The 25,299-nt window shown below is 47.4% G+C and overlaps 1 protein-coding gene across 2 annotated transcripts in view; it reads right to left on the bottom strand.

Moving 5' to 3' along the window:
• ITGA9 (integrin subunit alpha 9) overlaps window positions 1-25,299 on the bottom strand; it is a 331,203-nt gene that overhangs the window by 232,507 nt on the left and 73,397 nt on the right. For both annotated transcript variants that reach the window (XM_001489074.5, XM_070237987.1), the window contains exons 13-15: window positions 25,207-25,252; window positions 18,800-18,954; window positions 9,466-9,626 (exon numbers count right to left, since the gene is read on the bottom strand). In XM_001489074.5, coding sequence (XP_001489124.4) covers window positions 9,466-9,626; window positions 18,800-18,954; window positions 25,207-25,252 — 362 coding nt within the window. The remainder of the gene's footprint in view (window positions 1-9,465; window positions 9,627-18,799; window positions 18,955-25,206; window positions 25,253-25,299) is intronic.

Raw genomic sequence — 25,299 nt, forward strand, 5'->3', positions numbered from 1 at the left:
AGCAAGGAGGTTTCCAGGGCACAGACAGTCCTATGGGAGGTAATCCCTCCCCTTCACCAGGCCCCTTCTCTCCTCCAAGCAAACTCAACAATCAGCTCATCACTCTTTAGTGTGTAGAGGGTTGCTGAACAGAATCTCAACACGTATGCAAGGGATAGAGGGTGAGGAATGAAGAGCTCAATAAATTTAAATAAAAGCTTTTCCATTATTTTAAATGGAAACTATTAAACCATCTAATAACTTCAGTCAAAATACAGAGTGCCTCTGAACCAAACATAAAGGTATAAAAGCTGTGGCCGGAGGTTAAACTGATCCCACAAATTAACTTTCCTATGATTTGTCAATTTTAAAAGCCAGAGGAAACAGGAAGAAAAAAGACTCTGATAATCAAACATCTGTGTGTAAGGCATGACTTGAGCAATATGACCAACTTATCAACTCAACAGATACAGTAGTTACAGCCAGTGGAGCTCGCTGCAGCCAGCCTGCAAGAGCCAACTGTTAAATTTTCAGAAAGTTTATGAGCCAGTGGTTAAAACAGCCATTATTCAAGTTAAATCGCATAAACTTACAATCAAATAAATTACATTAAGATAAAGGTAATAAATACTCAAAACTCATCACTTTTATTATACTTCACTATCATTTATGTTCTTGAGGTTATTCAGATCTGCTGTATTCTCTAATGTATGGTGGAGATACTATACAATAGTGTGGTACTGCATATGTCTTCCTAACTCCACATTCAGTGATGTCCCCTTGGTAGCGTGTAATCAGCTTTGGTGGGAATATTTACACCAGGGGAACTAGCAAAATGCTGTAAATCAGGTTTTCCCCCGAGAGAGCTGGTTGTTACACATTACCAGCACACCATTGCTCCAGAAAGTATTCATCAAAAGTTGCCACCTCTGGAGGCCACATGCTTATCCCAGTAAAGCTTCTAACCAGTTTTGCAACCTTGGTCAAGTTACCGTCTTTATCCACGTAAAGCCCTTAGAAAAGGACCTGGCACACAAGGACTCAGTTAGTGGTGGCTTATGTTTACGAGAGGTGTCACAGTGTAGTGGTTAAGAGCCCAGCCTTGGGAACCAGACCCGCTGGGTTCAAGTCCCACCTCTTCTACTTGTCAGCCGTAGAGCACTGAGCAAGCCCCTTAACTCCTCTATATCTTGTCTTTCTAAACTGTAAAATGAGGATAAAAATAGTAACTCTCACGTTAGTTTGAGGGGAAAATGAAGATTAAAAGTAGTAACTAACAACGACTGGCACATACTAAATAAATGCTCAATTAGTGTTTGCTGCTTCCATTATTATTACTCCAAATATTGCGGGAATTCTTCTTAGGTAGAATCACTTGCAAAAGGGATTTAATTACTAAATTCTTTACTACTAATTTCTGTATTTATCACACCTCATGTTTTCCCTATTAGAGAGGATCGTAGAGAAATATGGCTGCTTCCAAAATTCAAATTAACTCCCAAAGTTTGCCACTATTAAAAGTAAATATTTAAAAACAGAACTACCATAAGATCCAGTAATTCCATTTCTGGGCATTTATCTGAAGAAAACGAAAACACTAACCCCAAAAAGATATCTGCACCCCCATATTCACTGCAGCGTTATTTACAAGAGCTGAGACATGGAAGCAACCTAAGTGTCCACTGATAGATGAATGGATAAAGACAATCGGTATATATGTACAATGGAATATTATTCAGCCATAAAAAGAAGGAAATCCTGTCATTTGTGACAACATGGATGGACCTTGAGGGCATTATGCTAAGTGAAATAAGTCAGACAGAGAAAGACAAATACCACCTCACTTATATGCAGAACCTTAAAAAAACAAACTCATAGATAGAACAGATTGGTGAGTGGGGGGTGGGCAAAAATGGTTACAACTTCCAGTTATAAAATAAATAAGTCCTGGGATGTAATATACAGTGTGGTGACTATAGTTATAATACTGTATTGTATATTTCAAAGTTGCTAAGAGTAGATCTTAAAATTTCTCATCACAAGAAAGAAAAACTGATAACTATGTGTGGTGAAGGATGCTGACTAGACTATTATGGTGATCGTTCTGCAATATACACATATGTCAAATTGTTATGTTGTACACCTGAAACTAATATAATGTTATATGTCAAGTATATCTCAATCTTTAAAAAAGTGAATAAACCCCAGAGGAAATTCCAAAAGAGGAACTCCTAAAAGATGACTACTTTGAAGGGAATCACTCTTATAATGAATATGTAAGTTCTAGGTTTGAGAAGGAAAGAAAATCTCTGTAATCCATTATAATCACATCTCAAATATAAAGACAAAATCAGGGAGATAGAACTCATTATCATGTGTGACTTCCAGAGAATACTGGTGTTATACAGACATCAACAGTATACAGGTAAACCCAGAGCAAGGAGATAACTAGAAACAGAAAGTTCCCTCTTAGAATGAAAACTTCACCCACAACAATTGGGATAAGCCTATGATAAAACCAGTAAAATGCCAATGCCATGACTCTACGTTTATTTATATCAGCCTCATTTCAAAAAAGGATTTGAGGTGGGCAAAGCCACTGGATTAGAATCACTGCACCTGCCTTCAATAATCATAATGTCTCCTGTGGCACTGTCTCAATGCAGAAGACTAAGAACCCTTCATTCCACCCAAAAAAGAAAACAGTGGCCAAGTGGCACTCAAGGAAGATATCGACACCCATGTGGAACCTTCACCACACCACTTCCATCCTTGGTTCCTCCTCAGTTTGCTCTCCAGCTATGCACAACATGGCCTCCCAGAGGATGAGCTCAAAGCAACCCACACTCAGCGGGTTGACTTCAAGCGTGGTCTCCAAAGCCAAGACTCCCAGTCACTTAGTGACATCCATGTGACCAGAGCAGGTCGCGTGAGCAGCTTTATAGCTGAGCTGGACGATTATGGCGGCTTCCCACACATCATTTCTACTCATCTCAGTCTTCCCTCTTCCTCTGCCCTACTGTCCAGCATGCCTTTAGCACATATTCAGGCCACCTGTGCCACCCACAAAGAGAGCCTACCAAAGGCTCTGCAGGAATGAAAAGACTGCAGGAATGAAAAAAAGTCTCCCCAGTTTTCCTTGGATGTGCCACGGCTGAGACACTGGTCCTCTGCAGGACACATGTCCAAGGCCACCTCAGGGACCCCCAGGGCCCCTCCATCTGCCCTCTTCAGGGGTCCTAACAAACCCTCGACCAAGACACTACAGGACTGAGTCAGGGAAGAGGAGCTGACTGCAGGAGGAGACATTCCATTCATGTTTAAGGGCTATCGCCCTTCCCAAGGCAGGTTGAAGGTCTTCCAAAAAGGGACCCTGAACCACTTCTTGAGAAGCAAACTGAGATTGCTAGTACACAAACTCCAGGTGAAGTCAGCTTGGAGCTGACATCTGGACGATCCCCTGCACAGGTTAAATAAATCAAGGAATAGCCTTTCCACAGAAGACCATACAGACACAAAAAAGAACAGGGAAACCACATGTACCAATATGGAATGGCCTCCAACATACATTTAAAAAATAAGTTTGGGGGCCAGCCTGGTGGTGTAGTGAAGTTTGCATGCTCTGCTCCGGTGGCCTGGGTTTCACGGGTTCAGATCCCAGGTGCAGACCCACACACCACTGATCAAGCCATGCTGTGGCGGCATCCTACATACAAAATGGGGGAAGACTGGCATGGATGTTAGCTCAGGAACAATCTTTCTCAAGCAAAAAAAAAAAAAAAAAAAGGAAGACTGGCAACAAATGTGAGCTCAGGGCCAATCTTCCTCACCAAAAAAAACAAGGTTTGATTGAAATAAATTTATGTATAAAACATTCACTAGTTTTAAGTGTACACTTTGATGAGCTTTAATAAACATATTCACTCATATAACCATCACCACAATCATGATCTACAATCTGTTCATCACCCCAAAAAGTTCCCTCATGCCTCTATGTAGGCAATTGCCACCTCCCTCTCCCCCTCTAATCCCTGGCCCCTGGAAACGACTGATCTGCTTTCTGTGTCTTTAGTTGGCCTTTTCCAGAATGTCATATAAATGGAATCATTATGCTAGTAGCCTTTCGTGTCTGGCTTCTTTCACTTGGCATAATGCTTTTGAGATTCACCCATGTTATTGTGTATATCAGTAGCTCATTCTTTGTTATTGCTGAGTAGTATTCCATTGTATGGATTTACCAATATCTGTTTATCCATTCTGCCATCGAGCATTTTAAAAGAAAAAAGCAAGCTGCATGACCGTGTGCCACAGCATGCTGCCATTTGTGTAAAACAAAAGGGGTGCACACACACAGCTTTGTGTATTTATTCACAAGTTCTTGAAAGACACACAAGAAATTGGAACCACGGCTGCCTTTGGCAGAGAAACAGGTAGCTGAGAGATGTCATTTCTTTGCATACCACTTAGTAGTTTTAAAAATGTCTATTATGTGCATATACTAACAACCCCCTCAAAATTTTAAGATAACTTCCTACATCTAAGGTCTGCATTCCCCTTTCCCAAAACTTATACCTTTTTTTTTTTAGTTATTTCCTTTACTTATCAAGATGACCAACAGATTTAGCATGTTATTTTCTAGATAAAAAAGGAAACTTTGCTGTTTTCTGTTCTCCTCTTCCTCACACAGAATTCTCATATACTACAAATTAATCTCCCTTCCTTAACTATTTACTTCTTAAATTAAAAGCCTCTCACACCTCTGAAAACTGCATTTGATGGATCCAAACACTGCGCAAACTCACAGCTTATCAGAGACTGGAGCTTGGTCTGAAGGCATCTTCTTGGACGTGAAAATGGGAACAAATGAGAAGACCTGGGCAGAGCCCAAGGTGTGGCCTCTGAGGAGACGTGGTAAGGGTGATGCCCGGCCCTTTGCCAGGATGAGCATCTGTCGCCACAAGTGACAAAGGAGCTGCAGTAACTTAAGGTTCAGGCTTCCTTGAAAAATCCTCCAGCAACATAGAAGAACGGTCTCATGAACACCTGCAGCCACTCAGAAAAGCCAACGCGCGTCTGGTATGGAGCGGGTTTTTTCCCTTTATACATTAATCCTTACAGTTGGCTCTCTTGACAGTGTCCGACACATGGTTTTGCTCACCAAAGCTTTTCTTAAGGCCTCTAGAGGGTGTCACTGATCCTCATAGTTGGGAATGAGGCAAGTGACCCTGTACTCAGCCTATCCTGGGCTTCTCCACTGTCCCTGTGTAGACTCAAAACTCGCCTTGGTTTCCCATCTCCTGAAAAGGCTACTTGTTTGCCTGTCACACATGAGCACCTGACCTCACAAAGGGCCACCTTTCTCAAGGTATTGGGCAGGACCTGCGGATGGAGCACAGTCGCCATCCAGGGCAACACTTATAAACCAGAAAACAATGCAGCAATGACAGGACTCTCGTATTTGTTCTTCAGCATGAGCCGTGCATCCCAACTCTCTTCACCATCATCTCACACCATCACTTCCCAGCTTCAGGTCCACAGAGAGGGGAGCAGGCCCCACCCTGATCAAATGCTCCCTGTGATCCCACACCCCAGCTGACCTAATTGGTCATTAACAAGGTTTGGTTTGACGAGTATATATTTTGTGCCTATCATCCCCAAAACAGAAGCCAGGCAGCATGGGAAAGACAGGAAGCTGATGGTGGCATCCCCAGGGCCAAGGACGTGACTACCTAAGGACATTTAAGACCTGTGGACTGACTGAGCCTTGAAGAACAGACAGACCTTCAGCATGCAAGAGGGGTGAGGCACATCCCATGAAAGCACAGCATGGCCAGGGCTCCCCAGACGGGGCTCAGGACATGGTTTTCCATGGCACATGGCATTGCTCTATAAAAGGACCCGGGTATCTGGCAAGTTATCCCCGGTCAATACCCCTGCAGTCCTCACTGCGCCACGGAGAAAGTTCACTTCGGTGCCATTAGGTCTTTACTACCTCCCCAGCCCTCCCTAATTTCCCCTTGACACACACAGGAAGAGTGGCCACTTCTTCAAAGACCTTGGCAAACAGGGAAATCCCGTTCGAATTCAAGGATATTGTTGTGTCTTCAATGCATTTATTTTTACGGTTACTTTCTATTTTGGCATGCGATCATCAGTTTTCTGCTTAGAGGAGAGTACAAAGTTTCTGTTTTAAATTACTTTATTTGAGGCAAAAAGTGTGCTGGTTTAAAGAAAAAATATGAAATAAAATACTGCAGGAGGTGCGTGTTTAAGACAAAACAAAATGCAAAAAACATGCAGGTAGTACGTGGTTGTACATCGATATGACAAAAGCTGGTCTCTGATGACTGAAGGGCTGAAGATGCTGAGGTGAGCACAAGAACCAAGGCAGGGCAGCGTGAGAGGCACGTTCCAAGACAAAAGGGGTCAGTTCACCTTGACAAGAGCCCAGGGAAAATGTGAGGTGGGGCAGAAGATGAGGCTAGAAAGGTAGACTGAGGCCAAGTGGTAGAGAGCCTTGAGGCTGAAGGGAGGTGTGTGTGCTCTCACCTGTGACCACAGAAATCCACAAGAGGTTTCCAGCCCACTTCACTGGTAGAAGGGGGCCCATCCCCAAAACTGGGCTGGCTTGGGGGATGAGGGGAGATAAATCGGGGCATGCGGACTCTGAGGCAGAGGCCAAGGAAGCAGCTGGAACTGTCTCAGCTCTGCTGACTATGGTGATTGAGAATGGACCTAGCACCCCAGGAGGATGGGGCTTATCACAAAATTCTACGCCCTCCTGGAGGCCCTCCCAGGGCCGTGAACGGAACAAAGCATCGGACAACACAGCTAGCCTGGGAGGCAGGTGTGAGCCCAAGCAGTCCTGTAGAATAGAGATACTGATCACCATATATGGAATGAAAACTTCTAGGGAAAAAAAGAGGAAAAAAAAAAAAAAAGATTGGAATAGGCTTAAAGAAAAAAAACCCCTAAAGATAGCCTAAACAAAACACACCCAGCCCCTAGTGCCTGCCTCACTGTCTGCTAGCCATATGGTGTGCGATAAGCCAGAACGCTGCTAGGTATCCTCCTGCGCTGTCTATAAAGCCGACAGCCAGCCCCACCGAGAAGGCCCCACTTGCTGCAGAGGCTGCGCCGTGCTCTCATGCCCTGACGACCAGCTCCCAGTCCCCAGGCCCTGCTCCAGGAGGCAGTCAGGTGGCCACTCCCTCACCCAAGCCTTGCTCCCTGCCTCGGCCCCACAAGAGACGCTGCCTCCGCAGCTGTTTTCCCACAACCAGAGAAACCACAGGTCAGGCCAACTGGGCCACGCTGCAGTCAGCCAGCCAGCTCACTAGCGTTCACCCTCACTGGCTCCCTCTGCCATTCACCAGGGTCCCCTGCTAAGGTCCAGACAATACCCAGCAGAAAAAAACTTTCCTCGTACCTATAAATTATCAGTCCCTTGAGCACCGCTTCACAGGGACACTGCCTCTTGAAGCATAAAGGCCTTGGAGCTTGTGCCTTTCTGATGTAATCCGCCACCCCACCTCCTTGCAGGAGAAAACAGCCAAGCAATAACTATACCCAAATTTCTCTAGGTTCAAGTTCACTGAAAGCCTGCTCTCTTGCTCTTCCCTAAAATGACCCAAATAGTCACATAAAGATCTGCGCTTGCTCTGTGCTCCTGAGCCCCAGCCTCAGCCTCCAAACACTTTTCTGAGCACCATCTCAGTCTCACTTCTTGTCAGCCATGTTTTGATGGAATGGAGAGGTGCCACTGTGTGGTGGAAGGATATCGGTAAGGCTGAGTCTTCCAACAGGATGCCCAGTTAAATCTGAATTTCAGATAAACAAGTAATTTTTAGTATAAGTATATCCCGTGCACTGTTGGACCCCTGACAGTTACCCATGAAGAGCAACCTCTGAGCCAAAGCAAGAAGTCACAAACAGCCCTGAAGGAAAGCATTTGTAAGAGACCCAGTATGAACACACCCAAGGGGAGAAGCCCTGCCTCCAGGAAGTCTGGAGACACCAAGCACAGGCACTTAAAGGCCTGGCACTTTGGACGTGAGCCTGTCTGGGGCAGCCTCACACCCCCAAGGTAATCTAAGACCCAGAGGGACGGGTGGCTGGTTGGCTTAACAGCAGCATGAACTGCTTTAAAAATGGCCTTCACCCGGGGCCTTAGGGCAGCTGGTCTGGGCAGGTCCCAGCATGAGTCCTGGCAGGACATGTGACCCAACCTCATGGAAAAGCATCTCAGGGGCAAGGACTCAAGAGCTCTGGGCCAGATCAAGTACCGTGGACGTGTGGGGCATTTCTCTATGTACAATCCAGAAGAGTCTAGAAGCAGCTGTTATTCTCCTGCTCTGGCACTAACAACACACGAACAGAATGACACCTCATCTCCAATCTGTAGACTATTTTTACTATTGTCCAGAAAGCCACTAGCTAATAATAGTAGGTTGAGCTACATGAAATTGCCATTTTTGTAAGTCAAGAATGTTAGAATTTTGGCAATTACGTATGGCTCAACCAAATAGTAATAATGCTGAGTGCCTGCTATGTGTCCAACTCCATGCAAGGTCCTTTAAGTATATTCATCATGTAATGTTTAATTCTTATGACCACCTTTCAAGATAAATATCACTGTGCCCATTTTAGAGATGCACAAACTGAGACACAGAGAGGTAAAAGTACTCATTTGGCCTAGACATAAACCAGGTCTGTGTGGCTCCAAAACTCACATTCATTTCACCCACCATGGCCTGGGTCCTGTGGGTCCTTGCAGCGCCTGTGCTCTCTGACTCTACCTCTGGGTCAGTGGCTGGCCATTCCTGCAGCACTGGGCACTACCAGGACCCCCATCCTGCCAGAGCCTGCCTGCATAGGGGCCACTCTGTAGCTAAGCAAAGCCTGGCCTCCTGAATTAGCAGCAAAGTGTATTTAACAAACAATTTCAAGAGGAGAAAAACATTTGAAAGTTTATTTAGAGTGAGAGGGGAGAAAGGCCAGAAAATGCACTCCTAAAATAAATAGAAAGTAATCAAGGGAGAAAAATCTAGTCCAACCAATTTTAAAATGCCTTAACTGTGACTACAAGCTAACATGTAGTGGTCCACAGAGAAAGGCATCAGGTACAGTGTGATCCAGCATCACTGCATACCCAGAGGCATGTGCTTCTGTGGCTCTCCTCAGAGAAGACTGACTACTGAGCCTCACAAAGGGGAGAGGATGAGAAACCACCCAAAAGAACAAGTCAAGGCCAGACGGTGTCAGTGGTTTCCTGCCCCACCATAACCCCCTCAGAGGCTGAGACCAGCAGAGTAAGATCAATAAAGGGCTGTCAGACTCCAACTTCAAGAGAAAAAGAAGTGAATGTTCTCCTTGGGAAGTAAAACTTTGGAAGTCAGAGCATATGTAATGCACAATAAAAGCAGTTTCCACTAGTTCCAAATGAACACCTGTAGAGATCAACGTTTGAGGACAAAAAGGACTCACCTTCACATGGGCCACGTACTGATGACACGTCTCCTCCATGTGGACCAGCTGCAGCTTCTCTGAGACCTGACCCACAGACTCTCCCAGCAACACAAAGTAGACCCTGGGCAACTGGCCCTTTTCCTTTTTGGCCACATCAGCTGTCAGAACATAATTCAAGCCTGCCAATAAATAAGGTCAAAATGTCAGACACAGCGACAAGGCCCCCTCCACTGCCCCTCACAGGACCGCAGGCACATTTCCTCCCATACCTAGCCCCCCAGTGCACAGAGGACTGCAGCCTCAAGTCAACACCTTCTCAGAGAGAAGCATGCAGCCAGGCACTCACAGAATTGAGAGAGAACCAGGATGCCCCATGCCTTGCTGGTGACATTCTGTGCATGACACTTCATGGCTCTCCCCGATTTAAACCTCAGGAGTTATCAACTGAGCTACCAATATACACGTCGACAATTAGCTGTACCCAGCACTATTAGTGTCCTGAAAAGCAGACACCATGGCGAACCTACAGAATATTACTAGAAGCTGCTCAAATTATCAAGGCTGCATGAGTACTGACTCCTACAAAGCAATAAGATATACGCCCAACACAAGGGAGAAATCTCCCAGCGATGTTGACTCAGCTCACAGATGTAGCAGTTATAGAGCACAACCCAACATCTATTGGACTGTGCGCCATCCATGGTCCACTGAGCACTGACAGGCACAGGGGATACCGGCGCTGCGTCAATGAACAGCACAGGCAAGCCCCTGCTCTCACAGCACCCACACTCACGAAAACTCAGGCAAAGGTTGACACTGACTTTATTCCCAGGCAGCTGAGGACAGTGGCTGCACAATTTCCTAACACCTATCATTTCAATAAAACCCTGACCACACAGGGCCTGCACTGCGGTGCACTCCTGAAAACTCATCACCTACACCTCAATGTGTGATGTCAGGTGGCAGAATCTACTGGGACACAATCTGGGATTTTAAACAAAAGATGGTCACAATATAGAACGCACACTGGATGAACCCAGAAGGTTTCGCCTCCATTATTACAGGGTCTATTAGTAAATATACGACTACGTGTTTCGTCAGGTGAACATGGCTTTAGTTCAAGAGATCTATTTCACTGCTTTCTGTACAAAAGAATCCTGTTTCAGAGGTCAGCTCCTCCACACACTTTTTATTTTTTAGGTGCTTTGTGGGTTCAAGGGAATATGACATTTTTAAAGTGACAGAAAAGGAACTGCCTGTCCCTAAAATGATCAGATGAGACTGCTCAGCAATGGGAAAGCAGATGACCCAGCCCCTGGCCTGTCTCCACACGCCAGCCTCCTAGAAGCTGGCCTCTTGAATCAATAAAATGCAGCCTCGTGCCTGGCAGCATTTAAGTACGTGAAGCCAGGCGGTAGGGATGGCTCTGGCTTTTAATAACATCAAAGGCATCAGCCACCAGGGGAGGTATGAACAAGGAAAGAGGAAAGTGACCTGGACGGGCATCCTGCAGCTGCCACAGGGCATAGTTTTGATGCATTTAATGGTTTTCCTGGGCCTCTGCCATCTCAGGGATCTTGCCATGCCAAGCTGGATTCCTGGTCAGCAAGGGCGAGTCTGTCCTGACTTGTTGATTTCAGCAAACAGCTGATTTCCAAGGCAAGGCTGGAGCACCAGGACGGACCCAAGACCTGGCTCATCCCATGCAACATTAAGAAAAGAATGCATGTGGGAAAGTACTTCAACAGAGAAAACACCAGGAGCCTATACAAGAGTGACACACCAACTTCCTTGGCGACAGAGGCAGGAAATGGGGTAGACTCATAGAACGTCAAAGCTTTAAGGCAATCCTTGGGATCATTTAGTTCCAAACCCTTATTTTTCAGATGAGGAAGTGAGGCCCCAAAAGACAATAAGACTTGCTCCAGGCCAGAGAGCCATTCACAGAGCCGAATCTAGAACTCTCCTGATCTCCACTGTCAGGCTATTCCTACTACACTGGTTTGTGGTGTATTTTTCACATTATCTGACAAACAACTCACATTTTTTTGAATGTACAGATAGCAGAACCAAACAAGTGCAGAGATACAGAACTGAACTCTGGCAAATTTACTTTCTACTGATCACAGTTTCCCTGAACAACAGCCAAACAGTAAGAAAGGATAAGTATCAATGAAGTGAGTTTCCAAGTTCCGTTTTGCAAGATCGGCGCTAGAGATGGGCACTGCTGGAAGACGAGCCAGAAGGCCTTGGTTGGGTAAATCAGTGTGGTGGCGGCAGCTGCTGAGCGGGGTCTCCTCTGTGGCTCCCAACCTGGCCTTCCTCCCAGGCGAGAGCTACGGCTACCCTCCCTTGGGAATGGTGATCATGGAGAGCATCAGAATGAGTTAGCCAAGCCCAGAGAAAGCCTGGCTGGAAACGAAGACAGGAAGACAGAGCAGACAGCATCAGTGCCCGACCCATGTTCTCTTGGTTTTCACCATTTCTCAGCTGTCCAGCCCAACTTGCAACTGCCAGCACCTGCATTCTAATTCCCAAGGGCTTTCACTGTGCTTCTGCCCATGGGCATGGCAGGCCTGGAGTGCCAGAGAAGTCCCCAGAGCAGCCCTCAGTAAAGCGTGACCACAGCCCACTGTCCCTTAGTGGGGGGTAACTGTGAAGTGTGTTCTACACCGACTCCCAGGGTTCCTCAGAAGGATTCAGCTCCAGCTTCCTTCCCACAGTGGTAACTTGCTCAATAACACACTCTCTATCTGGCTGCCATGATGGTTTACGTGTCAACTTGACTGGGCCACAGTACCCAGATGTTTGGTCAAACACCAATCTGGATGTCACTGTGAAGTATTTTTCAGACGAGATATCATTTGAATCAGTAGACTTTGAATACGCCTGATTACCCTCCATAATGTGGGCAGGCTTCATCTAACCAGCTGAAGGCTTTAAAAGACCGAGGTCCACCCCAAAAAGAAGGAATGCTGCTCCCAGGCTGCCTGCAAGCTGCAATATCAATATACACACCCCCTATTGCTTCTGTTTCTCTGGTGATCCCTGACAAACGCAGCTGCCTTCCCTTCCTGTCTCATTGTCTCTCTCTTACCGGCGCTTCCTAGGAACAACCCCTGAATCAGCAACATGCACCCAAATCCTTAACAGAGGCTCTACTTCTAAGAGAATCTAAATTAAGATGGGGAAAGTCCAGAAAAGGGAATGAATTTAACCTTCAGTGTGTGCCAAGCACTATGCTGGGTACTTCACAAACACCCACTTTAGTCCTCCAAAGCCCCATCTCACTGCAGAAGTGTTGACCCAATATATTCCTCTTGCAATCACGGGAGGGGGGAAACAGCTCCCAGTTACTAGAAACTGAGCTGAGGACCTGAGGAACTGAGCGTGGCCATGCCAACACGTTCACCTATCCGATTTTTCTAAAATGCTAACGTATACATACAATCACAGACAGACCAAATTATCCAATTCGCCAAGCGCAATCATTTTGAAAGCATTTCATCTTTAGAACTGACTACTTAGTGCTTCTCCTTGATTGAAAATTTACTTTGACATTTTAAGTTACACAAAAAGAAGTCAGCTCTGTGTCAAACTCCTCTAGAAGAAAGCCGCCAGGAGACTGAATGATGGGAAACGTGGCCTGAGTGAGGAGGGTCTCGTAACCGCCCCAGTGGCAAGAAGCGCAGACCACTCTGAAGCCCTGAGCTCCACTGGGAGTTTTAAACAGCACCCACCTCAAGGGCGTCTGAAAAGGAGCCCCTAAGAAGTGGAGGAGATGCCGGAGAAGCAGCCAATCAGCTCGCTTGGTTCAGCAGCCCCGCCCCAAGGGAGGGTGGGCGCCTCAGGTTGGCCGAGCTGCCAAGGGCCGCCTATAATGCAAGCCAGCCCAGCCAGCCGGGACCCGGGGAGGGTGCTGGTTCTGATTAGGGCCTGCTCCAACAGCACATTTCACATCTTCAGGTTTTCTTTCTGGCAGCTTGTGTCCACGCCATGTCGAATGATGTCATGTTGATGGAAAAGCTGATCAGCCCCAAGTAATGCTTTCAGCCGCCTCCTTTCCCCGCCCCCAGCGGGTTCCCAAGGGCCCCCACACGGCCAGGGCCAGGAGGGAGCCAGCTGTCTTGCATCAACTCAGCTCTGGTCGCTCTCAGCGAGTTTTGATTCATTCCCATTCTCCATCAGAACGTGATTTCAGCTGTGAAATTCTATTAATAAATCCTCCTTTCAGACTTACTCTGAGCTTCCCTTAGAGTTTCCCAGGAGAGGGGGGAAAAGGGACATTTCCACTATACTAGCTTTCCTAAGCTTTCCTCCCTCCCTCAAAGGAGTCAAGTGGTAATTATTAAACTAGGTTACCCCATTCCTCATATAACATAGATTTGCCTCCTTATCCCATCTCCATGCTTCTCCAGAGACCAGGAGGAGCTCAGAGAATGTTCTGTGTAAACACTCTGGAGCAGAAATGCACCCCTAAAGCCAGAAGGAAGGTTTGGGGACAAGTCACCTGCTTTCAACCCTATTTCTGTGCGTGGCTTGGATGACCTTGCTGCCATCTCTCAGGACCTGGGCCCAACTGCTTGTCTCGAAACACGGCAGGCACCCCTGCTCGCTCACAGCTTTGTGAGGTTCTCTGAGAGCCATGGAAACATGGCAGCACCAGATCAGGGCACAAAACACAACCACTTAGGGCTCATCCCTTCCTGGTTTTCATTTAGCACTCTGGTGAGAATCCAGAATCGCCAGGTCCATTCTCTGCCTCCAGAGATTGACAAGCACATTTAGTCTTCAGCCTGACCAGCAAGTAAGTACAGGCCTGGCCCATGGGCAAGGGGCAGAGCCCTCTCCAGCACAGCACTCACCACCCTTCCTTATGGCAGCCAGGAAGCTCCAGGGACCCACAGGCTGCTCCCCAAGCCAAGAATGAAGTGATTAATAAGACTTGGGATAGGCAGAACTCTTGTTTTAAACTCCTTGATGCAATATGTTATAAACCTGTTCTATGGGCTGCTAGGTTTGGACGCAGTGTCTGCACCCCAGCACGGAGCACAGGGCCTGCCACACGAAGGGGTTCAGACATACCCAGAAGAAGGAGCGAGGGTGCACCAGTTGTTTCTGTCTTGTATGCCTCCCTCCCCAGAGAACGCAAGCTCGATGGCAGCAAGGACACTGCCTGGCCTGTTGTCTGCTCTGTGCCCAGGACTAGGCACGGAGCCTGGCCCTTTTAAGAGCTTAATAACTATTTGTTGATGGAAGGACTCCACAGGTGCTTCAGTAGCTCCACGTGAGTGGCTATCTGCTGTGTGGGTTTACAAAGCTATTGTCTCTCAGATCCAAACCCGCCCTTCTGTGCTCTGCAACACTGTGGCTGGGACTCTGCAAACCTCATTTCTGCTTTGCCAGCGGCTCTCTGTGAGGCTCTGCCAAGATGGAGAGCTTGAGGGAGGCTGCAAGGCTGGAGGAGGGAGAGGGGCTTGCTCCTTCCTGCCTGCTTCCTATTCCTAACAGCTTAACCCAGAGACAGTTTCCCATGGCAGCTGGTCCCAACAGCAGTTAATTCTAGTTTCAGTTTTTCCCCCACACCCCCACAGCGAGGCTCACTGCACCACCCCCCCCCAACCCCAGGAACTCCAGCAGCACCAGCCAGTACCCCCTCCTCCAAGGTTTAGATCCAAGGTCCACAGGGTCCCTTCTTAGCACTTATAGGTTCTGATAACCCCAAGGAAGTGGTTCACCCCAACTCTAACATTGTCCCTTTGTCCTCCTTGATGAGGGCTGTCAAATCTAAGCCGCCTGGAAGCTTGCTAAAACACAGGCTGTCAGGCCCCACCCTCAGAGTTTCAGATTCCATTAGAATTTGCCTTTCTGACAAGATCCCACGTGCTACTGCTGCAGCTGGTCTGGAGACCACCCTTTGAGACCCTCTGGTGCAGACCTAGAAGTGGTGGCGGCTGCTTCCTATAGTTACTACCAAGTTCTCCCTGACCTACTTAACAGATTCCCAATGTTAAATTCTCTCTGTTAAAATAACTGCTGTGGTTTTCTGTTTTCCTGACTGGGCCCTGTTACAGAGGCCAAGGCAGGGTCACCTCCTACAGAGAACCTCTGTGGTTCCCACGGTACTGCCAGAAGCCGCAGCAGCCCCTCACGGCTCAGCTAATCAGCTGGTCCTGAATACTCTCACAGCCAAGTGGGAGCTGTGGTTTTCCACTGCTAACGCAAAAAAAGAAATGAAGAGGCAAATAGAGTCCCTTCTCTGTGTGTATGCTTGAACCCCACCAGGTCCCAAGGGAGAGAAGGAACCAGACACAAGACTGTAACATCAATTGCTTATGGCTCCCAAAAGCATCCCCAGACAGTTCCTGTGACTGAAGATACCAGCAGATAGATACCACTTCTGACAGCTGATCAGGAGTAGCTAGCACACCCCTGGTATCTCTTTATTGCACTACCCAGGCTGCACTGCTCAAATGTAGCCATTCCACTGACAAACTCAGCCCTGGATATAAAGATATTGAGAGGTGCCTGGAAGGCCTGCCCAAGGCAGACACTCATTTGCCAGGCATTCTGTGGCCACCACCACCAGCATGGCTCTTCTGCAGCTGCCAGCAGTAGGAGTGAGGAAGGCTCATAGCTATAGCCCTAGCCTTGGGCTCCCAATGCAGAGTCCTTGGTGATGATACTGAGCTGACCAGCACTAACTGCCAAGCCTGGAGGATGTCTGTGCCCTGTAGATGCCCCTACCCTCCCTCCATCTGGAGACCAGGGAGCTGATCTTCCTGACTGTGCAGAGCCAAGGGGCTGCCTTCTATGCTGGACTCCAGAACACCCCACCCACTGCTGGACCCACACAGCTACTTGACAAGCTACCTTTCATCTCCACCTGATTTCCCATCACATTTCCATAGTGGCTGCCCATTTTTCCCTCCTCAAACTTTCCATATTCTACTGCCAACTCATTATTTGGCAGATTTCTGCATTTCTCCTTTACTGCAAAGAGTGAGATATAACGCATTTCCCTGAATGCCAAGGGAAGAGATAGAAAAATGCCAGGGATGGATAATTTTCTGCATTGCCCTATTGATTTCAAAAGTGGGAAATCTCCCCTTAGACTGCAAAGGGATGTTTGACTTCATCAACGAACCTATGAGACAGATGGAGGATAAGGAAGCGACGAGAATGGGAAGGTGAACTCCTGCTGAAAGTTCACCACCCTCATGTTGACATTAGCCAGGTTGCTCCACGCTGCCCAGGAGGTGCAGTACTGTATGTCAGTCAATAGCCTGTCTCTTCCATTATACCCCAACACTTCAGGGGCATAGCTAAGCCTAGTCCTCCATTATAATTCTGCCTACAAGTCAATGAAAGGAGCCCCAGTGACTGGAGCCCCAGAAAGGGCCACTGGTCAGGAGCAGCATGAGGTGATGCCCATGTCTCCTCCTTGCTCAGCTCATGAACCTTCAAATCAGAGTTTGCCCTACCACTTGTCTTATGCTCTGAAATCACCCTAGCTCAAAGCTGGCATCTTGGTTTCTTCTCTTCTGTTCCTGCTACACCAATTTACCTACATTTCCACCACAACAATGATGTAGTTAAAGAGCCTGAAAGTTGTGTACACTGCTTCAGGATCAAAATAGTAGAAACTCTGTAATTCCCATTAGAAGCTCCATGAGGACACGCCTGGTACATGCAGGCATGTAATAACTATTTGTCAAATGAAAACACACATGAACTATTAATTGCTTGCTTTTTTTTAGAGTTCTGGAATAGTTCTGCTTATTTTTATGCACACCAAGATTAATCTTCAATTCAATCATTCTTTTAAGATGTTTTTTAATGGAGTCCAACTACATCACAAGTCCCAGGACCATCAGGAAATTTTTTTCCTAGAGACTGTGGTGTCTTAAACAATTAGGGAGGTGGTGAGAAATAGTTTTTGGAAAGTAAAACTAAGTATCAGGAGACAAGAATTCAACTCCTGGCTTTACCAATAGCATATGATCTTGAGCAGGTATCTTTTTCTCACCGGGCTCTCCAAAAAAGTTTGTTACTCCTCCCTCGCTAACCAAGTCCCAGGCCCATGGTATGTTTACATTCAGTTTTGAAATTTCTCAGTTCTTTTTAAAAGACAAAAAACTCCATAGAGGTACAAGGTTTAATTGTTGAGCTTATTGAATCCCCCTGAAGACCAAGATAAAGTGTCAATGAGAGAGTTAGCCTAGAAGGATTAGCATATTGTTAAATAAGGCGGAGCATTCAGGGTGCAGCTGATGAATGAACGAGCAGGTGGAAGTATGTTTCTGCACATCTGCATGTGTGCACGCACCCCCATGTGGCTCCAGAGCAGCGTTTCTCAAACTTAAATGTGCACGCGATCCCGCAAGGATCTTGTGAAAATGCAGATTCTGATTCAGGGGTCCAGAGGGGAGCCCAAGAGTCTACATCCCTCACAAATTCACAGGGTATGCTGAGCCTGCTAGTCTGAGGACTACACTGCGAGTAGGGAGGGAAGACACTCAGGACACTAGAAATGTCTAGGAAAGTCAGTGAGTCCAGGTCCTTATCGGTGTTTTTTCCTTTTTACTGGAACTCTACTTTCTATTATTAAATTAGCCTTTTTCAAGTAAAAGCAAAGCACCTGTTAATCTGCATGACTGCTCTGGATTCATTTCCTTCAAGGGATCACATGCTGTAAATTCTAACCCACAGGGATCCTATCTTGCTCCGGGGTTTGAGCCAGTCTCTGGAGCTGGGCTAGCAAGTCAACATTCCCCAAACAGAAACAGCAGGATGGCCACCTCTTTTCAATCATCCAAAGCTGACAAAGCAGCTCCGCATCTTTGGGAAACCTAAGCCTTTGTGAAACTCAGCATCCCAATCGCACTACCCATCCGTGGCCTCCGATCCACAGGAAAGGGTATAAGCCCCCTGACATCTGGCTGGTGCTACAAACTCAAAGAGCTTCCAAAGTCCCACCACTTCTTTTCTTCTATCTGCACAGAATGTTCCATAAGAGCCAGCCTCCAGTCACTACATTTCCACAAGTCCCACGGGCCTGTCCCACCCATGGCCCACTGAGGTTTCAGTCTGTTCCACATACATTTGAGGAAAGGATGTCTGGGGCCAAATATTATTTGTCCTAGAGCTGGAGGTTCCGCTAAATTGGGAAAACAAAGGTAAGCAGAAAAGAGAAGAGGAGGAACCTGAGAGAGAAAGGAGGCCTGGCCGGTGGGCCTGCTGCCTGCAAAACCAGCCAGGATGCACAGCGAGAGAGCACCTCAGAAGCGCCCTGCAAGCGCGCTCCAGCTAAGCCCTCTAGCTCCTGAGACCTGCCTCGGCAGCTCATTACCGATTTCTCCCGGAACGTGACTGCCGTGGAAGCTAAAGCAGGCGGTGACGTTCAGGCAGTTCACAGGCTGCTGTCCATCGTGACACTGAGGCGCCGTGATGTTGATGGAGGCTGGGAGGAAGATGGAGACGTCCACCGTAATGACAGGTCTTGCCCTGCGGGTCGAGAGAGGAAGGTGACTTAGGTGTGCTGAGGAGCAGCTCTCAGATCAAACAAGAACCAAACCAGCAGGACAAATCCTAGGCCTGCAGCCCAGCATTTCACTCAGGTGTGAAATAACCCAAGAGAAAAGGGCCAGCGTGCTCTGTAAATACTTCTTTTCTGGTTTTAGAAGAGGCTTATTTCCTCATAAATTAACGGTTAGTTTCCCAATAATAAAGGCAAGTTAGTTGTTAATAAAACACATCTGGTTGAAGCCATAAATGAACCACCAGATATTCGGTGATTATTTAAAATTTCACCAATTAAGTTATGATTTCCATTTTACTAGGAAGATATGAAAATGTTTAAGAGGAGTCACTATGGTGAATGGCACGACTAGAGAAATACATGAAGGATCAAGGATTTCCCTAAAGCACTTACTGCCATTCTAAGCATGAACTACAGAGGTCTAGTCCCATCCAGTGGGTCAAACCTCCCCCGCTTCATTTAGTCCCATCAATTCATTAAGAATTTTTCTAAAAGAACTTGATTAATGGAGTCCCAGCTGCTAACAGCGAAGCACTTTAGAGTTGAAGAAATCAACCTGCCTGGCCTCAGGACCAAGTGAAACCGAATAAATACCCACCATCCCATCACCACCATGGACCACCCCCCAGTGCTTGATGGATGGACGACATCACTGTTGCGCCTTCCATGGATTCCCCAGGGCAGCCGACAAAAGCTGAGAGTGAATCACACCATTCTGCTCTCATTGCAAACATCTGCTGGGGGGGAGGTCACCTAAGCTGTGGGCTTAACCTTCTCCCCTCCAGGCCTCACAAACAGACCCTTTTACCTCTAAGGAGCCGCTGGGTGACATAATAAGATTAAGGGGCATTAGCGGTTTGAAAACAACGACCTCACTTGTGTACAATGATCCGGTAAAGAGCACTCAGGGTGACAAGATAGATGGGAACGATGACCAACACCGATTCTGAGAGAAGCAAGCATTAATGAAAACCTCAGAGAAAAAAAGGAAGCAAGGAGACACACGGCACAGATGGGGATAGGGGATTTCACCACTGCCCCCCCTGCCATGACATATGGTTCAAGACAGGAACAGTTGTGACAAGGACAAGGGAAGTGTGGACTCCCAGAACAAATCCAGCTGTGGGGCTAACAGAAGTCAGACAACAGCAGTGCCTGAAGGAAATCCAATATCCTGGTCTTCCAGTTTTCTTCTGGATTCATCCTTAGAAGATGTTATAAATAACTCAGTAAACTAATAGTCTACTCCTGGTCAATGTGATTGACAGATGCCAATGGACACTCTGTAAAGCCCCAATGGCCCTTCAACAGCCAGATCATGGGTCCCTCTCCCAGGAAGCCTTCGGGGACCATGGTGGCTGGATGTCCTCCCTCTCTGGGTCCCGGCACTGTACTCACACCTTACCTCACTTACTAATAAAGGTCCTTATCTATTTGTAAACCAGCCCCACCAGGCTGCAGGCTCCCCCAAAGGCTGGATTCCTAGCACATTCATCCTGATCTTCCCAGGATAGTAGGTGTTCAAAAATCCTTATTAAATGGGTGCAAACTTTACTCTAGGCCAAGGGATTAAAAACCACAGGAGTGCCCAAAGTTTCACAAAACAGACAGACGTACCAGGGAGAGCTGGTCTCCACCGTATGAGAGCCCCACCCTATACGGCACATGTCCTGCCTGGTCACTGTTCCAAGGAAAAGGCCAGCCCCTCTCATTGTCCCAGGGCCACCTCGGCAGGAGGATGCCCAATTCCTCCTCTCACCGCAAAGCTCTGCAGAAGAAGGTGAGGTGAGCAGGAAACAGAAGTAGCCAGTCCAGCAAAGTGACCCAGATGAAGGCTGTTAAAATGGAATCCTTTGAAATAACACACAAGGACGTTGACAAGCACGTGTTCCTTCAACATCTGTCAGATCAGTTCCAACAAACCCTTTTATTTCAACTCCAAGTATTGTTTGTGGACCAGGAAAAGCTCAGAAATCTGTCATAAGCCTCTATGATCACTTCCTTTGACCTTCAACAGCACAGCACCAGGCCCCTATCACCCGAACACAGGACCTGCCCTCCTGAGCTAATCCGAGAAAACAAACTTCCTGAAGGCAGAGCTGGGTCAGCCCAGGCTCCTGGGGGGCGGGAGACTGGGTTTCACAGTCCCTCCTGCCAGTGTGCCAGCCTCTGAGATAAAAGCAAAGGGGCACCCAAGGACAGTATCACAAATGCTTTCAGGACTTTATCTTAAAGAAGCTGGTGGCTGGCATACTTCTTTGATGGCTGACATTTCAAATCCTGATTTTTCACTTCCAGGTAAATAACAAAACCATGAGGACACTCTCTGATGTGGTGCTGCTCCAATCACCCTGGCCTTTTGTGGGGTCAGTGCTGCTTACAGGGCAGGGACAGGGGCACAGATAAACAGCCTGCACCCCTGGTGAAGATGCTAGGCCACTAAACCTTCCCTGGAGCCACCCACTCCATGGAACTCACTAAGGTCTACAGTTTGAAGCCACTCGCAGTACAGCTTTCCCTTAGTGGTAGCTCAAAGCATTCCTAACCCACACACCTCCAGACTCTCCCTTGTAGGATGTTTAAGAATGAGCACGGTGTGTTTGTATGTACGTGCACATGCAGGGTTTCCTGGCCCTCCTCCCTTTTCTGGTCCACCCAAACCCTGAGGTAACTCAAAATCTACCTAACTTGCCTGTCAACCAGGTCATGACTGGGACCCCTACGTTGCTTAGTCAGCTGAAGTCTCCAGACCATCTTGTTCACAGCTGTTCAGCCACATCCAGCACCTTATCAACAGATGCCACACAGATGTCAAAACCACCTGGCCCCTCAGACACGCTTGGCAGCCCCTCCCTCCCCGCTCCTTCTCTGAAGGGTCCCAGCTCATCTTTGAAACCTTCCCTGCTCCCTGTGTCCCTTACACTCCTGGAAGAGACCTGAGGTGGTCACCCTCAGGTTCACCCTCATCCACATCCCAAACGGTACCTTGTGCTGAGCCCCTTCCAATACTGGGGCCTGGATCAGAAGTCAAGGCCCCAGCCCCACCCACAGCCTGTACACCAGATCCCATCTCCCTCACCTCCCTCATCTCCCCTGCATTAGCCTCCCCTCCTTCCTCTTGCCTCTTCAACCTCTCCAGGCCCCAAGAGAGGAATGGGGTCAGGGTGAGGTTCATACGGATGAGGATGAAGCTGAAGGTGACCACTTCTGATCCTTTCAGGAGAGTAAGGGACTCATGGAGAGCAGGGAAGCTTTCAAAGATGTTCTCAGCCTAAACACTGGCTGAGAAGCTCCCACCCTTAAAATATCTTCTTTGAACCACCTGCCAATCCCATCTGCTCCTTTGCAGCCAAGCTTCTGGAAAGGAGTTGAGATTCACTGTCTGTTTTCTTGTTTCTCCTCTCACCTACCCATAGCCATCTGGCTTCTGCCTCTCACTTCTCTAGACCTACTACAGCCAAGGGCACCGGTGAGAGCCCCCACCACCACCTCCAACAAGACTCAGGCCTCACTCTACTTGGCCTCCTTGCTGAGCTTGATGTGGGTCCCCCTGACCACCTCACCCTGCTTTATCATCCTCATGCCACTTACCACAATCCATAATTATCTCCTTTTTTAAAATTAATAAAACCCCTATGTCACTTGCTTTCCTCATTCATAAAATGGGGATAATAATAATATCTATGTCATGGCTTTGTTAAGAAGACTAAGAATTAATACATGTTCTATCAACAAGAGAACAGATAAACTATAGTGTATTCAGTCAATGGAATCCTACTCAGTAAGGAGGGAAAAATTGAACATACAATGAGATGGATGAATCTCAAAAACATTAAGTGAAAGAAACCAGAAACAAGAGTCCATACTGTATAATTCCCTTTATGTGAAATTCTAGAACTGACCTATGGTGACAGAAATGAGAAGAAGTTGTCTATCAGGAGAGGGATGTGACTATAAAGAGGCAAGAGGAAACATTCTGGGCTGATGGAAATGCTCTTCATCTTGATGGGGGTGGTAGTTACACAGGTGTATACACTGGTTAAAACTCATCAGACAGTATACTTCAATTGGCAGGTTCTGTTGTATGCCAATTATACTTCAATATAAAAAAAATACAACAAAAAAGAGTTAATGTACACATGTGCTTAAATAGTGCCTGTATATGGGGAGTCTTAGCAAACATGGGTTGTATGATTATTTATTTCTACTAGTTCTTCTCCACCTTATACCCGGGATCTGACACACAGTTGCATCTCAACAGGTCAATGTGTGTTGTGGTCTCGTCATCCCTGCACACTCCTCCCGCGGCTATCATGGCCCTCTGCTGACCACCTCCATCCAGCTCCATGCTCCCCAGCTCCTCTCCTGAAGCCTCTTCTCTCCACAAGCTCTCCCTGGCGTTCGCAAAGGACTTTACATTTGCCCCTGGTAGCTTTCACCTCATCAGATCTAACCTTCCACCATGTAACTGCCTCAGTTCACATTACATCCATGTGGACAGACTCTTGGAGGAGGCTGTCCCTCACCACGAATGAGAGAACAAGAAAAGCCCCTTTGGGTTGGAGCTCACAGCTCGAAGTTTATAAAATACAAGAACAATGAAAAAGCAGAATCTACAGGATGTACCTTAAGCCAGATGCTCCTGGTTTTGAGAGGGCCTATTTTCCACTACGAGAAGCCGGGAACGTGTTTTACCCAAGAGGAATCCTGACAAGCCAGAGCAAGCTGCTCAGGATAGTGAAGAGAGTGGAAACGACCCCACAGAGGCACCCGGTGGAACACCCGCTTCGCAAGTCTCCCTTCAATCATCTGCAGCCACCGAAGCTGCTTTAACTGAGAGGAAAACTGTCAACCCAGAGGAAGGGGTGAGAAAGAAAGCAGAAATCCAGCCCCGTGGAGAGCAATGAAAGGGACAAGGAAGGTTTCATCTTAGTGAAGTCACCACCTGGGGGACACAACTGCCACCTTCAAATGCTGAAGGGTGGCTAGGTGGAAGATATGGGACCAAGAAGCAGAATTTGGGGAGGCAAATTTAACCAATTTATGTAAGAGTTGTTAACATTTATTGAGCACTTAAACCAGGCACTGCTCTATGCATTTTACATGTGCTAACCCATCAGTTCTCAGAAGAACCCAGTGAGGTAAGACGTTCAACCCATCTTGTTGAAGGGATGAGAATCCTGAAAGAGAGGTTACCAGGCTTGCCCAGGAAACTCACCTTGTAAGAGCACAGTCAGGGTTGGAACCCAGGCCACCTAGCCCCAGAGTTTACACTCAACCACACGGCTATTCTGCCTCTTTAACAATTTAACATTTTGAGTTACCTGGGGGTTAAGTGGCTCCCTTAGAAGTTACTAGGCCCCCATCCATGGGGGCTCCTCATTCAAGAGAAGGCTGTGTGACCCTGCAGTGGGGACTCAAAGGAAGGCACTGCTGAATGAGAAGAATCCAGAGTGTGGAACGACATGGCCTCTGGGATCCCTTCCAGCTCTAAGATCCTACTAGCCTATTTTAGAAAGTTCTGCCATCAGGTTTCTAACAAAAACTAAGAGTTGGCTCCCACTCCAAAGTGTAATTCTGCCTCTTCTGACTCATACAGACAGAAATACTTGGAGACAGTTCATGGACGGGATGGCAGCCCACTGGCCTTTGTAGGAGAGATCTAGACTGAACGGGCCTCAGTGAGCACTGGGCCTAAGTTCACATCCCTCACCTCTGCTGCCACCAGAGAATGAAGAGCTGCCCAACGGGCAAAAGGCTCCCAGTCCCTTTGGGGCTGGGGACTGATGAGGTGCACAGCAGGGGATGAAGGGTGTGGGGAAAAAGAGATGGGATAGGACAGTGCTTCCTAGTCCCTCAAGTGTCGTGGCCCCCATCGGAAATGACAATAAGTGTAGAGCACGTTAATGGAAGGGATTGTTCATGGCAAAAGGCAGTCCACCCCAAACTCTGCCCAGATGCTCCGGGATGCTATTATCTCACACATGTAAGCCATTCAAGGCCCACCAGCTGGAAACCCTAGGATAGAGGATAATAAGAACGAGAAGACAAAGGTAGCAGTCCCACTTGCTAAGCACCTCTGCCCGCCAGGAACAGGACAGAAGGAATTGCTGACTAACGGTGAATAACTCTCTGTGCCCCCTTCCCCACCGCACCACCACATTCCATTCCTCACCCATGAAGAACAAAATCCAAGAAGCAAGAGTGAAGCATCTCACCTTAGAAGAACCACACTGTCAGACATGAAGGCTCCAACAGTTACATCTGAAAACCAGAAATTTACAGAGTCAGAAATTTGTTGAAGCCTCTCC

This window comes from Equus caballus, chromosome 16, assembly GCF_041296265.1.
Source record: "Equus caballus isolate H_3958 breed thoroughbred chromosome 16, TB-T2T, whole genome shotgun sequence".
NCBI lineage: Eukaryota > Metazoa > Chordata > Mammalia > Perissodactyla > Equidae > Equus > Equus caballus.